Here is an 18,734-nt window from a genome sequence, read left to right on the forward strand (position 1 = left end):
GTCCCAGATGCACCTGGCTGAGGCTAATGAGTCTTGCATGTGTGTAGCCTTCTCTACTACCTTTAAAGACGTAGTTCGAACCTGGTACTGGAACCTCGTGCCGGGCTCGATCAAAAGCTGGTCATAGTTCGCTGACTTGTTCACCGCACATTTCATCATCAGCAGAAAGTGTCTGAAGTCCCAGGAAAGCCTTCTCAATGTAGTTCAGAGGGAAGGAGAATCAATCAGGAGTTATATCAAACGCTTCAATGACACTTGCCTGCAAATACCGGACCTCGACCCGGCAGTGAGACACTGAAACCAAGAAGGGAATTACCCACAAGGAGTTCAAATGGCATGTTGTAGCAAACAAAATGAAGGACATTACCAAGTTCCTAAAGCTCGCAAATCAGTTCATTGGCACCGAGGAGGAGATCAACCAAAGGGTCGATAACCCACCCCTAGAGAAGAGAAAGGTAGAGAGTGAAGGAACGAGCAGTGGCGGACAGAAGAGGAAGAAAAGCAAGTCCCCGAGCAAGGGAAGAAACAACTCTAGATGTCGGTCCCCCTTGCGATCTCGTAAATGACTCTAGGACCCCTCCTGTGGAAAGAATGAAATACACACCCCTGAATGCTAAAAGAGGAGAGATCCTAATGGCCATTAAGGATTCCTCCTTCGTCAAATGGCCTCCCAAATTAAGAGGAAACCCAACAGCAAGAAACCCGAACATTTATTGCCACTTTCATCGAGATCACGAGCACAGTACAAAGAACTACAGGAACCTTCGTGATGAGATCAAGGAACTCATCCGACGAGGATACCTGAAGAATTTCATCTTGCGTGAAGAAAGAAGACAGACAGATCGATAGGGAGATCAGAGGAATGCCCTAGAAGCCAGCAGGCAAAACAAGCAACCGCCACGATAGTTACCAGAAGAGAGATCAATCCGTGGGGTAATTAACATGATTGCCGATGGGTCCATCATCGCGGGGTGTACCTCAGTAGCCGGGAGGACCTCGGTGCGCGAGCTAGAAAACAAAGAAGAAAACCCGCCAAAACCACCTCACCTTGAAGGACCGATATACTTCACTGAATATGATGCACGCAGGATCCAGTATCCTCACAATGATGCCCTGGTAGTAAAGCTACAGATCAATGACTTCGAAGTAAAGCGGATATTGGTAGACTCGAGAAACTCGATCGACATACTCTTCAAGGAGATGTTCGATAAATTACAGCTATAGTAGAGCGACTTGAAACCGGAAGACACCCCTTTAATAGGGTTCAGCAGCAAGGAGGTCAAACCTCTTGGCCGATTCACAGTACCTGTAGAAGTCGGCACGTGGCCAAACAATGTGCGGTTTGAGCACACCTTCCTGGTAGTCGCGACTCCCTCTCCCTACAATGCCATAGTAGGTTGGCCCATCACGCATGTTCTACTTGCGGTAGTATCCACTTACTGTCTAGCAATGAAGTTCCCCACTGATTATAGGGTGGGAGTCGTGAGAGATGACCAGCTCAAATCACGCAAGTGCTACGTAGCTGCTCTTAAAGGGAAGGTGAAGCTAGCAGAAGATGTCGAGCTCGAGCGACATGTGGAGTATACCGATGAGCGAGCTGCTCTGATAGAGGAGATGGTCCACATACCGGTCTCTGTTGACAAACAGGCCAAGACTCTTCAGATCGTGCCTCGATCAACGAACCACTCCGCTCCTAGCTAGTAAGTTTCTTACTCAAAAACTTAGATATTTTTGCTTGGTCTGCGGCAGAGATGCCCGGAATTGATTCAAAAGTTATAGTTCACAAATTTAACACCGACCCTTTAGTCAGGCCGGTAAGGCAAAAAAAGCACAACCTCGCCCCGGAATGTTGGAGGGTAGTCGATGAAGAGGTTGGGAAGCTCCTAACGGAAAACTTCATCAGGGAAGTCCATTACCCGAGCTGGGTGGCTAACCCAGTTCTGGTGAAAAAGGCCAATGGCAAATGGTGCATGTGCGTCGATTACACCGACCTGAATAGAGCCTGCCTAAAAGATTGCTTCCCACTGCCCAAGATCGATCGCCTAGTGGACGCGACCTCAGGGCATGAGTTGCTAAGCTTCCTAGACGTCTATTCCGATTACATCCAAATTAGGATGGGCTCTGCTGACGAAGAGAAGACTGCCTTCATAACCGAGCTCGGGTTATATACAAGGTCATGCCCTTTGGATTAAAAAATGTTAGGGCAACCTTTCAGCGCCTTGTAAATAATATTTTTGAGCTGTTAATCGGCAATAAAAATGTTATGTTGGTGGCATGGTCGTGAAGACCCAATTTTTGAATTTTTTATTGAGTGATTTAAAAAGTATTTTCCAAATTTTGTGAAAATATAACATGAAGTTAAATCCAAACAAGTGCATCTTCGGAGTCACCTCGGGAAAATTCCTATGCTTTATAGTCAACCGACGTGGCATCGAAGCCAACCCGGATAAAATAAAAGCCATCCTAGATACGAGACCACTCCACAAAATAAAAGAGGTTCAGAGCCTGACTGGCCAGATAGCCGCCCTGAGCCACTTCGTGTCCAAGTTGGCAGATCGCTGCCTACCCTTTTTCAAAGCCATAAAAAAGAATAAGGACTTCGAATGGACTGAAGAATGTCAGCTCATCGAGGTACCGCCCTAGTTTTAACTCGATCCGAGGAAGGAGATGTATTAAAGTTGTACCTCTCTAATGACCCATCTATTATGTTAGTAAAATTTTGTAAGACATAGAAACCAGGTACTCGGAGATCGAGAAATTAGCGTATGCGCTAATCATAGCAGCTCGCAAGCTTCACCCGAGGTGTTTGGTAGATTGAATACCGCAACCCCTGAGCCGATCGAGCTCAAACATACGACGGGAGCTTCAACCAGTGCAGCGCCAGTCCCGGTCAGAGCAGGATCGACCTGGGACGAGGAGCCCTAGATTCTCCACGTCGATGACTCGTCCAACTAGTAGGGTAGTGGTGCAGGACTGATTTTGTACGGTCCAAGCGAGGTGAAGCTGGAATACGCACTCTGGTTCGGATTTGCGACATCAAACAACGAAGCAGAATACAAAGCATTGGTCGTCGGGTTAACCCTAGCAAGGGAAATGAAGGCAAAACACCTCGTCATATGTAGCGACTCGCAACTAGTGGTCAACCAAGTTACTGGTGAGTACGAAGCCCGTGACTCCACTATGGCAGCTTATTTGGCCAAAGTCCGAGAGATCCTATGCAACTTCATCTCCTATTTCATCAAACAAATCCAAGGTCCGAGAACGTTGATGCCGATGCCTTGTCTCGACTAGCCAGTATGAGCAGTAACACCATGCGGACCGTGTACATTGAGGATTTACCTCAGCCTAGCATTCTTTGGGGGGGGCAAAAGAGGTCGCTCCCGTATCACAAGCAGAACACAATGCGGTCCGAAGGGTAGAGCGTCAATCAGCTAAGTACATCTTATAGACGGAAAACTGTGTAGAAGATATTTCACGCTCCCCTACCTGCACTGCTTGCGACCCTCAGAGGCCAAGCATGTACTCCATGACACCCATGAAGGCTTGTGCGGCAGACACTTGGGGGGTAGAGCTCTCGCATAGAAAGCGTTGCGACAAGGCTATTACTGACCCACGATGTAGGCAGATGCACTCAAGCTCGTCAAGAAGTGCGACAGGTGTCAGAGGCATGCCAACATTCACCATCGACCTACTATTGATCTCAAATACCTAACTAGACAATGGTCCTTCGCGTAGTGGGGAATCGACATTCTCGGCCCTTTCCCGCCAGTGACAGGATAGAGAAGGTTCCTGGTCATAGCAGTAGACTACTTTACGAAGTGGGTGGAAGCCGAACCTTTGGTAATGATCACAGCCCGCAACATACAAAATTTCTTCTGGAAAAACATAGTATGTCACTTCGAGCTACCTCGGGTACTTATATCCGACAATGGGAAGTAGTTCGAGGATATCAAGTTTCAAAGTTGGTGTGCTGAAATGAGAACTCAACAAAATTTCACCTTAGTAGCACACCCCTAGGCGAACGGGCAAGCAGAGGTCACTAACAGAGCGATACTTCGCGGATTGAAAGCTTGCTTAGCTCGAGCCAAGGGGTTGTGGGTGGACGAACTGCCGAGCATCCTTCAAGCCTACTGAACTACCATTAAAACCACCACAGGTGAAACCCACTTCAACATTACGTATGGCATAGAGGCGGTAATCCCGGCAGAAATCGAGATACCCACGTTACGATTGGGGGCCTACGGTGAGGAGGCGAATGATGACGAGCTTCGTACCAACCTAGACCTTGTAGAAGAAGTACGGGACCTGACTTACATCCGAACCGCAGCTTACCAACAAAGAGTAGCTCTATACTATAATGCCCAGGTTAGAAAATGACACTTCCGCGTCAGCGACCTAGTTCTTCGGAAGGTTATGGTACCTAAGCCCAGCGTTGGTAAGCTCGGACCAAATTGGGAAGGTCTGTATCGAGTAAGACGGGTGTTCGGGGAAGACACGTATGAACTCGAGACTTTGGAAGGGAAGCAGGTACCTCAAGCATGGAATATCGACAACCTGAGAAGGTACTACTTGTGACCACCGAACTGGTCAAAAAGGATCACCGAACTGGAGAGAGGACTGCGAGTCACTCCTAGAAGCCTAAGGGCCATGGTGCCGAGCTGACATAAGACGGCGGCACTACGACAAGTCCTAGTCGCCTCTTCGGCATAGGCAGACAAGTCCTAGTCACCTCTTCGGCATAAGCAGACCAGTTCTCACACCTGAGGCATAGATAGTTTGGATACAAACCCTACGACATCTAGCCCATCTTGAAGTATAACAACATGTTAATCCCATTTGAATTCAAGTTCATTGGCTTGACACTAAGGCATAACCAACACCTAAGCAAGTAGCCTGTATGCAGACAGGTCGGGTATATACCCTACAATGTCCGCCCACCTCAACGTACAACGATACGAAGTTATCTCTACTTAGAGTCCAACTCATTAGCTTGACAATTCGGGGTAACCTACACTTAGAAAAAAATTCACTCCTATTGGGTTTAGTTCACCAGTTCGGGAGTAATCTACACTTGAAAAAAAAATTGCACACAAAGATTGCAAAAACACTTGTATTTCATTGATATGGAATTTCAGATACAAAAAAAAAATTACAATGGACCGAGCTCGAAGCATTACAGAAGTGGGTCCAAGAAAAGAGGCATCTAGTCACTTCGAGGCTCTTCATCCTTACTGAAGATTTTGGTAGAAGGATCTGTCTCCATGCGGCTCTCGCCAACACCGGTCTCCTCATCTTTGTCGAGCAGGTCGCCATCACTTTCTACTTCGAAGTCCAGATCTGGGGCAGCTTCGATGGCCATCTCCTCTGTGATCCTCAAAGTGGTTATGGCACTGAGGTCGAGCTGGGGAAATTCACATCGGGTCAACCACCTGCTAAGTTTGAATCCTTTGCAGTAACTTGCTATCCCTACTCCGACCAGCTCTTCCCGAAACTTCGCTAAGGACTTGTACTCCTCGACAGCCTTAGCCTTGGCCTCCTCCATCACCTAAAGAAGTAGCTCGGTTCGTTCCTTCACATGGGCCTCGAGGTTCTCCACCTCCTTCAATGTCGCCTCACGCTCCTCGAGCTCCTTCTTCTCCAACATCAACAAAGTGAGCAACTCCTTCTTAGCCCGCACATTGTTCTTTAGCTGGTTATTTTCGTTGCAAGTTAAGTTCAGTTGGCGTGGACTTTCCGGGAATACTCCTCGGCTCCGAGGGCCCACTTCAAGTTCACCTCGGACTGATAAGCCAAGGTGTGGATGGTGGAATTCACCTGCTAAGAGAAGAAAACAAGCGTCAATATACAAAAATCCAAGTAAAAGACAGTTTGAAAAGACAAGTTTGAGAACTCACCACCATGCAGTGAGTAGCCGCTCGGGCCCCGAGCTGAGCAACTGGCAATTCGGCCCAACAAGCGACCTCCTCAGCAAATACTGCATCCTTTCTCTTGAGTAGGCCGAGTTTTGGAGTCAAAATACTCTAAACTACGTCGTCATTGCCCGAAGAAGCGACATCTACCGAGACGGGCTCCGAAGACGTAGCCTCCTCGGGCACACGGGATGGGGAGGGCTTGCCCGAGTCCTCCTCAACCAGATCTTTCACAGGAGGCTGATCGGTAGTTGATGGCTTCTCGGGCTCAGGAATGACAGTTGGTGGGTGCTCAACGCGAGCCTTCTTGGAGGCTCTCTTCTTCTTCCCCCTCTTTATGCTCCCGAAGAGCTCGTTGGCGGGGGTGTCCATGATAGCTGCGACAAAAAACGAGCTGTCAGATACAATAGCGAAGTAAAACTGATAGGGAAAGTATAACAAATGGCAACTTACCAGGAAGACTCAGAATGGCTTGCACGAGCTTCTCCTCGATCACGAAATCTTTGAACTTCAGGCCGAGCTCCTCCCAAGATCGGAGCGTTTCCCTTGTCTTCAGGTCCAACCTAACATCGGGGTCCTGTATGGTTGCCCTCCAATGAGTTGGGAAAGGCCACCCCTCAGTGTTCCGGACCACGAAATAGCGCCTCTTCCAGGCCGGGACCTTGTTAGGGAGCTCGTGCAAAAGTTTGAAACCAGGGTGAGGTGACGGATAGTAAGTTCGCTTGTGCTCAGGCAGAACACAAGATGAATTCTTCTTTATGGAAAGAGTAGAAGAAAAAACATCGAGGTCAAGGGAAATGTCGTAATCATGAAAAAGTGAAATGGTCCCTACGATGTTGTGGATAGAGTTCGGGTGTAACTGATCTATGGTGATGTTGAAAAATTTTACGATCTCGACTATGAGAGGGTGAAGTGGAAGGCGAAGACTAGTTGCAAACTGCTCCTCGAAGATCATGATCTCGTTGTGACCGTGGTCCCAAGGGAAGTTACCTAAGGGGATGCTATACACAAAGTCGTTGGGATGTCTGTACTAGGCTACTAAGGTTAGGAGCCTGTCCGTCGTCATTATCGATGGATCGAAGTTGTTTGGTAGCCGACCTTGATGTGAGGTGGAAGCCAGGTTACGTGAGGCATCTTGCTCCCGCCAAAGTGAGTTCACCTCGGAGGGACCGTGGACCATGTCTTGACCCAAAGTAACCTCCTCGGTAGGACGAGGATCCACGGTCTGAGCCGAGGTACCCACTTCGGCTTCGGCGGACTTGTCGCTCCGCCTAAGAGACTATCGAAGCTAAAGCTAGACATACTAAAAAGACACAAAATTGAAAAGAAAAAGCAAAGAGAGACTCACCAAAAGGACTGAAGAAAGGAAGGCGACCTCAGAAAAACTTGAACACGACCTCAAAGATTGCAGATTTATGGACTTGTAGCGAGGAAAGTGAGCCCCTTGGCCCCTATTTATAGCCAATGTATCCGGGGGATCAACGGTCGAGATCAACATGATCTGACGGCTCCTAGGGAAACCGTTTGCATGACCCTCGAGGTTGAAATCGATTTAGCGCATGTTTTGACGTTCATAGAGTTTATAAAACAGCATGACGTCTGCGCGTAACTCAAACGCGACCTAGGTTATTTCTAGGTTGAGCCGAGCAATCGAATAGGTCCAACCAACGATTCGCCCGTCAAGTCACCTAGACCTCGTGCCAAAACCACCTGGACTCGTCATGAACTCCCCACACCGGGTTGAGACCCCTGGCTCGTGGAGTGGGGGGCAATTGATGAAGGGAGATTTGGCCTGACCTAGCGAGAAAGGGACACATGGGCATGATCTGATCAAGGGATGACAACTCAACCTGGCAAGCTTAGTTCGTGTCATTTGAAGCTCGGGTATTCAGCCACCTCAGCCCAAAACCCACTTCGGTGTAGAGGCACCTCGGCATCCGATCTAGTTCCAGACTGAAGAATCAAAGTACTAGCTCGGAGCTAATGACTGAATCGCCATGTAACCGGCTCCAGAGGTATGTCCAACAGATCCCAAGATACTCGAGATCACGATGAGCTAATAGATCGCGATGAGGACTCGTCCCGATTCCAATAGAGTCGGAGGTGAAACGATAAGCCTTATCTACGTACTACTCCTTCGGAAGCAGAACAAACCTTATCTCCATACCCTAGAGATCCCAGAGCTTTTTCGTGAGACCCACGACTACTCCAGTATATAAAGGCAGAACCCTCAAGGCAAAGGTACGCGTGATTACTCTACTCTCTAGCATTCCAGCTCTCAAGCATTCAACTTGTAGAGTTAGCCACCCCGGGTTAGCCACTTAAGCATCGGAGCGACCTCGCCGAGTTAGCCACCCCGGGTTTTCTAATAGATTGTTTTGCAGACCGATCCAGCTCACCGTTTGCCTGGAGTCCAGATCGTCCTCCAGGTAGGAGTAGTCAGATCGCGCACCATCAAGAAAGCACCCTATATATATAAAAGATGATTGGGGTGTGCTACCGACAACAGTTTGTGTAACATCTTTGCTGAACTAAAAAACTGTGTAGTAATTAACAAGAAATATTATTTTAAAACTACTTTGAAATTTGAAATTATGAGGTTAAACTTTGGTCAATGTGGAAATATTTGATTAAGGCACGAATAAATGTCCCTTACCTTTAATACATTTTGGGCCTAGTGTCACTTTGGTCTCTGAATTTTCAAAGTGTGTTGATCCAGTACCTATTGTTAGCTAGTCATTAAATGGCATTTAAAAAATACACAAATGCCTTTTGAGTGTCATTAAATTTTCTTTATCAACCATTCAAACGTGGACAAAAAATTAACAGTTGTAAATTCTTGCATCTTTTATTCAAGAAAGTTGGGGTCTAGAATGGCTGACGTGACCCCAATTTTCTTGAATAGAAGAAGCAAGGATTTGGGATTGCTAATTTTTTGTCAACGGTTGGATGGTTGATAAAGAAAATTAGATGACATTCGAAGGGCATTTGTGTCTTTTTCAAATGCCACTTAACGGTTGGTTAATGGTAGGTATTGGATTGACACATTTTGAAAGTTTGGGTATTGAATTGTCACATTTTAAAGTTCGGAAACCAAAGTGGCACTAGGCCCAAAGTATAAGGTACTAATCAAGAATTTTCCCTTATAGATATGTAGAGTGAAAAACCTTGTATTTATGTATTTAGACTATATATATTTGTATTTGTACTCTTTCTAAATTGAATTTGAGTCTTAGTTTGGAAAGAGTATAAATATAAATATGTACAGTGCAAATACATACAAAATAATACAAGATACAAGGTTTTGCACTCTTATGTATTTGTATTTATAGAATATAAAATCTTGTATTTTATATTATTTTTTATATATTTGCATTGTATATATTTATATTTATACTCTTTCCAAAATGAACCTCAATTACATTACATGGGGTTATCCCACCTCGGTGATCCATTTATGACTGGTAATATTCTACCAATCCCAATAAAGGATAACAAGCAACCCAAAAATATAAAGAATTTGAAAATGTCATTATAAGCATATATGCTTGGCAGAATTTGGAAGAATTTGTATATCTTGGCATTGGTACCATATGCTTGTCATAACTGGCAGTAGGCCAGGCCCAACTACTTATAACTTGCACGCACAAACTATTCCTTTACATCCCACCCTCTCTTAATTTTCTTTCCTTATTTATTCAGGGGGTTACATAAAAATTTCAGAAATACTATATCTTTCTAATATCATACTCAAAGAATCCGAACATGTAATCCATGTACCGCTGCATCTAGTAATAAGGGTCCATTTGGGAGCGTTAAGCTAAAAATTCCGTTAAATTTTTGAACTTTGAACTTTGAAGTGTTCTGAATGAATTATTTAGTGCCAACTTGGGAGGGCTGAGCTCAACATTCAATTAAATTAGTTCAACTGCTTCGAGGTACTATGAATAAATATTTATAGAGGCTGAAGTGAACAGTCCAAAAGATGATTGACCGACAGCGAATTTGATCCTTCCGGTTTTTCAATTGAATATAACTTAAAGGTTTTCCATGTAGGGCCCAATAACCCATATTGGAAAACCGAAAACCACTGTATTTAAACACATACCTGTTGAAGCGGGCAGCCCCTCAAATAATGAAATAACTCACCGATAGCCGATTTGGGCTCTTCGCATCCTTTAGGCTATCCATGCGGCAGGGCTCACCTCATAAAGGCAGAAGCCATTGACCATTGCTCTTCAACCCTTTCAATGACATTAGCGTTCAGCTCACCCAATCAAATTCCAACAACCAACGCAGAATTTCAACTTTTGGAAATAAAACCGTTAACTGATTAAGAATAAAATATATAATTTAAAAGAAAAAGAACGGAAAAGAAAGAATGCGTACACTGGAAAGCGATTCGAATTCCCACCAAGTAAGAAAGGAAAGAAAGAAGAGAGGGGAATCCTGCATCATAGCATCATGGTTGATGTAAATGCGAAGGCAATCGGGTTCTCTTTAACATCAACATACCCAATAAAAGCTGAATATTACAAATTATCACGTGCTTATGGCTTCATCTTTATCATGATCAAGTATGCATGGAAACGCTTCAGACATGAACAAATGGGCCGAACTCATTCCTGTGGGCTGTGGGCCTTTGCCCCGCTAACCCAGGCCCTGGGGATTCGGGGAATATGGTACTTTCTACAATCTCCGGATCTCGAATGGGAACGGGATCTGTTCCTCATACTTGGGCGCTTCGAGGCGCGTGTGAGTCGCCCTAAGTGAGGAGCAGATCCGGTCTCATCGGAATCTCTCCCACGAAAACTTTGCTTACGTCTACTATAACACACTACCCCGTGAATTGAGAATATCTCTCGAGGATGATATGTTCTCATACATCTGTCTATTCTCCGTTCTCCTTCCTCCGAAAGTGCCAAAAAGCATAAAGGAACAGGAGTCGAGGACGTCAGGACGCCGCCTCAGCCCACGGGTGGGTCGCCTTTATATTGCACTTGCAGACCTGTTTGTTATTGCTGCTTCAAGATGGTTTTGGCCCTATATGACATTATACGGACGGCATTATCTTCTAAAATATCTTCATTGGCAACGAACGCTCCAGATTAATTGATTTGGTTAGCTGATCAAATGAAAACTGTGGAAGTGGATCTTGCATCCCGCGGATATGCATTTTATAACGGAATAAAATATCAAAGAGGCCTATATATCGGACGCAGCACTCCCTTGCGACTCCCAATAAAATACTATCACGGTCACGTGATGATGTTTCGAATTCCCTACTTTTTTTTTCATTACTGACGTGTTCGTATTTCATTGAAGGATCGCAAGGGAGTTCTGTGACCGTCGCAGCAGCATATGTGCTCTAATAGGTCCAGAGTGTATCTTTCTTCAATGATTGCAGTCTGTAGATAGGGAGAAATCATTGACGATTCACGATTTACGATTCGCGAAGGAGTTCGGCTTCTGTTGGGGCAAGTGGGTGCTCGCACCGTTCGTCTGTCATGAAATAAATTTTGTTTGTATGGAAATGTTCCCAACGTAAGGCTGTTGGAACGGGCTTTGCCCTGACCGAAGCGAAGCCGGAATCCGAAGGACATCTATGAAAAGGACATGACCGAAGAGGGCCTTTTCGTCAATGCACGTGTGAAAAGGACAACTGCATTATGGGAATTTCAATGAGAAGGATGTCGATGCCTTCTGCCTTGAGTCGAGGATGATTGACGCCATTTCACTACCATGCTTGCTACTTACTGCTACTACCGTTACGAAGCAGAGACAACGAGAATAGATGCTTGGTTTGCCGGAGCAGCCAGCCGTTGCTGAGATGTAAAGTGTAGTGGGTCCCATACATATGCCTCTCTCCCTCCCCTTCCCTCAAAACAGCAGAGCCAACCAACAATTTCTTCGTCGTCTTCTCTCTCTCTCTCTCTCTCTCTCTCTCTCTCTCTCGGCTAAAATTAAAGCCACCAAACTATCAACCTGCAATTCCGGTCGATCTTTTCTCTTTACCTACGAAATGACGTCGAAGCAGACTTATAGGGTTTGCTTTTGTTTTCGCCGAAGGTTTAAGCAGTCAGCAGCTGAAGCTCCGAAGGAGATTAAGGACCTGTTCAACGCATACTCGGAAAATGGTATCATGACCGCAGAACACCTCTGTAAATTCCTGGTCGAGATTCAGGGAGAGAAGAATGCAGCCACGGAGGATGCAGAAAACATCATTGATAGTCTGAGAGAGCTCAAGCATCTTAATATCTTCCATAGGAGGGGCATCCATCTCGAGGCCTTCTTCCGCTACCTATTTGGCGATAGCAATCCTCCTCTCTCGCCTTCTCTCGGGGTAATTTTACTTCTTAATTTGTTTCTTCAGTTTGTTTTGGGCTTTCGGGAATCTGGAAAGCGGTGACCAGATTTTCGTCAAGAAAACTGTGAATATTAGTTGGACTACCATATGACATTTCTTTATATTGGCCGATCTGAGTTTGTTTTGAGTTGTCATTTATCTTCTGTTTATATTTGGACGGATCTTAAATACCTATATATTTGAGCATGTGCACCTGGTGGAACACAACCAGAGGGGTCCAAAAGCCCTCTAGGTGTCTTGTTGGTTCCTCTACATGAACGAAACATAGAAGAAATGTATTGGATTTTAATGGTGCCACCTATTCTTTTCCAACTGTAGTGCAAGTGAAACTTAAATTTAGTATATGGTGACATGGTGTTTGGAGCATGGTACCTAAGTGGTGTTTCTTTACCTGAAATTGCAAATTGGTTCAATTGAAGCCAGTTGCAAGTTGTTTATTATTTGGTTTGAAAAGGAAAAAAATGGAACCAATTAGATTTGATGCTAGAAAAAAAAAAAAGGAAAAGAAAGGCAAACAAGTTTATATGATTTTATTAGATTACGGATCCTAAGATTCATACTAGTTCAGAAATACTCACCAGTTTCTATGTGAATCTCTAACACCATGCTCAAGTCCCCTTCCCCCTCACAGAATGCCATGGTTTCTCTCACTACTAGTTTAGTGTCCCATTCATTGGGATGAACACTAATACCTTGAATTGTTCCTAAGAGCATGTCTACCCACCCAAGGCTACCTTCCTTCCTGTTCTAGGAAATTTCTGATGATTCTCTCCAAGATGCCCCCCCCCCCCCACAGACTGATCTTTTAATAAATCTTTCAAGATTAAGACCCCACAATGACAAATATCTGAGGTGTCTCCCTTGGGGGATTCCTAGGGTAACTCATAGGCTATGAGGCTATAGAACATCCAAGGATGACAGAATATCTCCTGGCAATAGGGATGCAAATGGATCGGATCGGATTTGAATCAGGGTATATTTGAATTCGACCCGAAGATCCAATCAGATCTCATAAGTATGGATTCGAATCTGAATCTGATGAAGAAGTCAGATTTTCGGATATGATTTGATCCGATTTAAAACTCTTAAAAAATTAATAAATTATTAAAAGAAAATTAAAATATAATAATTTAAAAAGAGAAAAACAAAAAAATACAAGTATCTATTCAACTATTTTCATCATATATACATGTTTTTATAAAAAAAGAACCAATATAACAAATTTACAAAAATGCAATATAAATAATATATTTATATAAATAAATAATTAACATATATATAATATATATATATATATATATATATATATATATATATATCAGATTGGATCTTCTCGGATCGGATAGGGGTGATCTAAATCCGATCCGATCTGAAGATCCCAACAGGGGAGATCTAAATCCAACAAAATAGGATCGGATCTTGGATCAATCCTATTTACACCCCTACCTGACAATCTTACTTCCCAAATGTTGTCTTAAGGCACCTCCTAATCCATGACCTCCATTTGAAAATGTTGTAGGAATTTTGATATCAAATTTGCACACAAACCTTTAACCCCAATTCGTATCATATCTTAGATGAATTCATTGGTGATTGTAATTTGTCTTTCTTAGACAAAAGCACCTTGACAAAGGGAGATAGGGAACTTAAGAGTCTTTCTCAATCCCATGGACAAGGCCTTAATGATAACTTTGTAGAAACTCCCAATTTAAACTGATTGCCTGATTGGTCTAAAGTCCCTTGGATGTTATGGTTCCACATTCTTGTTGATCAAGGCAATGAATGCAGCATTTGCCCCAATATTGATGATTCACCTTGAATGAAATTCCTGAAAAACCCCTTATCAAATCATCTTTGATCATCTCCCAATGTTTCTAATAAAAGATCTATAAAAAATTCATATGGTCCTAGGGCTTTGTTCCCATAAACCTAATAAAATATGGTTTTTCGAATCTTCTCTTTCTTGAAGGGTCTCTAGATTTGATGCCAAAAATATCAGTAGTCGTGGCCTCTCCAGAACATCAACTTGCAGTTTCTAGGGTGAATCTGATTCTTAGGGAGATTTAAAATGATCAAGTCATCAATACTCATGAAAGATTCTTATCATTTTTAGCCCAAGCTAGTTGAGATGCAAGACTCTTTTCAGGCCCAATTGGTCATGGTAACTCTCTAAGGGCAAAATTGATGGCAGTTATCCAAGGTCTAAAACTTCTAAGGCTAAAGGGGGTGAAAGATGTAGAGGTAGGAGATTGTCAAACTGTTATATGGTGGTTGAAGAATCAAGTTGAAATACCTTGGATAGTTAGATGGTGAGGCAAGCACTTTCTCTAGGAGTTTCCTTGAATACTTTGATTAGTTTGTTGCTTTTCTTAGTGGAAGTTATTAGTTACTTGATAAAAAAGAAGGCCATCAATCTCTGAAGGTGAAATTAAAACTTATAAGGCTAAAGGGGGTAAAAGATGTAGAGGTAGAAGATTGTCAAACTCTTATGTGGTGGTTGAAGAATCAAGATGAAATGCCTTGGATAGTTAGATGGTGAGGCAAGCACTTCCTCTAGGAGTTTCCTTGAATACTTTGATTGGTTTGCTGCTTTTCTTAGTGGAAGTTATCAGTTACTTGTCAAAAAAAGGAGGCCATCAATCTCTGAAGGTGAAATTAATTCAAATTTATCAATCTCCAACCTAGTCACAAAGTTCTTGGATCTCTAACTACAGTTGATCATTTTCAATCTGGCCTGCAAAGCCTGGCCCGGAAATTCTAGCCCGGTCTGGTCTGCACATATGTATATACATGTAAGTTAACATAATTTATGTATACATGTATATGCAGTTTTATGTTTTATTGTATATTTTATATAAGTATATAATATGACACCTACAATATATATTATATAATATTTTACATTATAATATGTATAAAATAAATTTTATATGTATGTTATATGCCATATAATATAAGATATTATGTATATGTAGTATCTTATGCATAAGAGACATAGGCTCAGAGCTAGGCTCTGCCTGTCCCAAGACCATATAGGCCCGAACCCAACCTATATCCCTTATAATTGGTGCAATTCTTGGCCTGGCCCATTATAGCCCTTATCTCTAACTATTATCCAAAGAATGGAATAATTTTGTTTTCCTATCTCTCTCTCTAATCCATCTGCATCTCGATTTTTTCTCCAACATATCTCTTCCTTTTCAAATCATATCATATTCCTCATTTAATTGCCATCTTCTAATCCTTTCTGATTCACATAATGTTTCATCACCCTCAAGATTATCTATTTCCTATTTCATCATCATGGAGTCGGATCCTTATCCTAATTTCCTCTATTCCATTCTAAGCCTTATCCCAATTATGAGGTTGGATCCTCTCTTCCATTTCTTCTAAAATTAATAAATATTGATATGCTATTGAGAAGAAATATTGATAATCTCTCTAATATATTGTAGATGTTGCATAGCTTTCAGGTAGAAAAGAAAGAATTCTATTTGGAGTCAATAATCCTTCAAGTGATTTGTAGGATCAGCCCCTCAAAGTGGACTCTTTCTTACCCGTTTCTCTATTTTCATTTGTTTTTCATGTTACAAAATTCTGAGGTTGTAACAATTGGTACCAAGGTTTAAAATTTCGATACGATACACCTAATACAGGGCGTATCTTATCTTCGAAAAATAGATATGGGATACACATGGAAATCGGACGTTTTGTCTTTTTTCTTGCATATCGGACCCGTATTAGGGGCGTATCGACAAAAAAGATATGGCAAAAAACTAAAAAAAAAATTAAAGTTCTTTTCCCCGTAATAAGCCTTCTTTCACACCCCAATGACTCTAAAACTCCAAACTTCATTCCTAGAGTGCTAGATTTGCAAAAGTTTGTAAGAAACAAGTGTGAATCGTTAATTTTTTTTTTAAGATTTTTCAAATTTTGAAAAAAAATGACAAAAATAGGTAAAATTTTTCAAATTTTTATAATATCTTGTGATTTCTTTTTTTTCTTAAATGTTTAAATTTATGTTGATCTACATTTCTTACATTCAAAATCACAATTTTTTTTTGGTGTTATCAGTAGATTTATGGAAAATTCATGAAGATATTTGGGAAAATATAAATTAATAAAAATTTTGAAAATGTAATTTTTCTCTGCCTATAAAGACTAAATATGATCTATCATATCCACAGACCAATTGAAATTTCTTCTTTAATAATTATTTTTTTTATTTTTATATTTTTAGAATTACAAAATAAATAAATAATTAATTATATTTTATCATTTGATCACAATGATTGAATATATTATAATTCTATGGATGATCTATGATATCCACAAAGCAATTGAAATTTCTTCTTTAATAACTATTTTTTGAATATACTATATAATGTTTATTTATTTTTTATAATTTTTTGAAGTGAATAATAAATAATTATTATTATATTTTCACATAGAAGTTGTGGCAATGCATGGTTTATGGTTGGATAGGAGAGTTGGGTTTTTCCCATCCCATTAAACATTAAAACTTAAGAATTATAATTTATAAATTATAGTTAAGCATAGGATTTTTAATGAAATTATAATTAGCTACAATATTGTTCTTCATAAAACCATTAAAATATATTAATTTAATGTATATACACCTCATTGAGGTTTTATATTTAGTGTTGTTGATGTATTTTTATGATTTATTAAAGTATTTATAGTGTTTCCAAGTGTATCTTAGTTTTTCTCCGATGCGCATGCGTATCCAAGGCGTATCCCGATATGTCTCTTGAATTGCCTTTTCGATACACTTGGCATTTCCGATACTTTGAACCTTGATTAGTACCAGAACTGAGTTCATGTCTGTTGCAATTAATGGCTATGAAACAATATTTATGAAGATGGAAGCAGAAATCAGATTGCTCAACACAAAAATGGAAGCATAAATCATATCAACCAACATGAAGATATTTTGCAAAAGATATTGCTTTTGAGCCAAATGGTCTGTTTGGGAAGAAAGGAACAATCAAATCTTTAAAGACAAGCATACACCAAGTGGTGAGTTAATTGAAGGCATAACAATAAGGGTGATATTTTGGATCAAGACCATGAAGATTTATGAGCCCTTCTTGATGGAAGATATTAGGAGATGGTGGTTTTGGGTATCTTGATCCTCTACTGCTAGGCCAAAGATAAACGTTCCTTGGATACCACCACACCCAAATTTCATAAAGATGAACTTTGATAGGTGTAGTGTAGGCAACCCCAGACCATCTGGCATTAGAAACATTTTTAAAGATGGAAGAGGGGCCATCCTATCTTTATTTTCAGGCTCTATAGGCTATGGAAAATTCAACAAGGGCATATGCTATTGTTATACTTCATTGGGTAAGGATGGAAAGATCCATTGGGATTGGAAATCTATTCATGGAATTTGATCCTAAAGTGGTGCTGATCTGGCTTAGAAATGATAGCCTGGTTTCATGGCAGTTCAGAATAATTATGAGGGAAGTAGAAGTTTGGGAAGAGTTTTCAGTGGGTACCTAGGGCTCCCAACACAATGGAAGGCACTTTGACAAAGGCAGAGGTGATATACACCAACTCTTTCGTGTTAAAAATGGGCTTCTTAATGTAAATCTACACTGTTAAGAATGTTTGTTTATATGGTTCAGGCAGCATAACTGGCCTGTCTTGGGGTGCTTGGCACTGCTTGTATATAAATATGTATTCATTCTTTTTTCACTATCAATAAAATCCATCAAAAACAAGAATAATGAACACAAGCAACATTGAACCTGTGAAGAGGAAGACATAGAAGCCACGATTTTGGTAGAAGTATCTTTTGAAAGTACAAATAGTTCTCAAATTTGATAGTGGAAGATGAAAAGGCCCCAATTTAGGTTGAGAAAGATGTAGGAGCTGCAGCCTTGATAGAGAAAAAGATTTTAAAACCTATCTGTTTTGTTTTGTGCAGAACTGAGTTCTTCTTTGCCTGGATATTTGGATCATCTCTCCTATCTATTTACTTCTATCCTTATGTCTTCAAAAGCCTCTTCCTTTTTGAGCATATTCTCATATCCAAACCTCAGCCGACTCCTATGAAGTGTTTTTTCATTCTTAAGTTTTGTGGTTTTTCTCTATTGCGATCCTTGAAATTTGCCTGTGTTGAAGCTTTTTGTTTCTCTAATCAACCCCAAAACCTATTTGTTTTTTTTTTCCCACAAGTAACTGAATCACTTTATTAATGCAAATCACAAAGCAAAAGTACAAGCAGCCTTAGGTAGGGTAGCGATTACTACCCTACCTCAAATAGTCTTACATGAATTACAATCTAGCCCAGTACAAATGAGTCCTGTTGACCCCTTGCTTAGCCAGATCTGCTACCCCATTTGAAGATCTTTGCACCCATTCTGTCTTTATGATTAAGCTTCTTATCAACCAATCGATTTGCTTCAATTCATTTCTATTACTCCAAA

General features: G+C 41.5%; 1 protein-coding gene across 4 annotated transcripts in view; it reads left to right on the forward strand.

Annotated features, from left to right (window-relative positions):
- Positions 1-10,929: 10,929 nt before the first annotated feature.
- Positions 10,930-18,734, forward strand: part of LOC148868447 (phosphoinositide phospholipase C 2-like) — a 38,511-nt gene continuing 30,706 nt past the window's right edge. For 2 of the 4 annotated variants that reach the window (XM_088971641.1, XM_088971642.1), the window contains exon 1: positions 11,627-12,252. In XM_088971641.1, the coding sequence (XP_088827767.1) occupies positions 11,767-12,252 (486 nt within the window). In that variant the 5' untranslated portion in view covers positions 11,627-11,766. Of the gene's footprint in view, positions 12,253-18,734 lie in introns of all 4 variants that reach the window. The other 2 variants (XM_088971644.1, XM_088971643.1) reach the window with 2 other exon arrangements.

Source organism: Nelumbo lutea, chromosome 2, assembly GCF_056320005.1.
Source record: "Nelumbo lutea isolate HS-2025 chromosome 2, American lotus-T2T, whole genome shotgun sequence".
NCBI lineage: Eukaryota > Viridiplantae > Streptophyta > Magnoliopsida > Proteales > Nelumbonaceae > Nelumbo > Nelumbo lutea.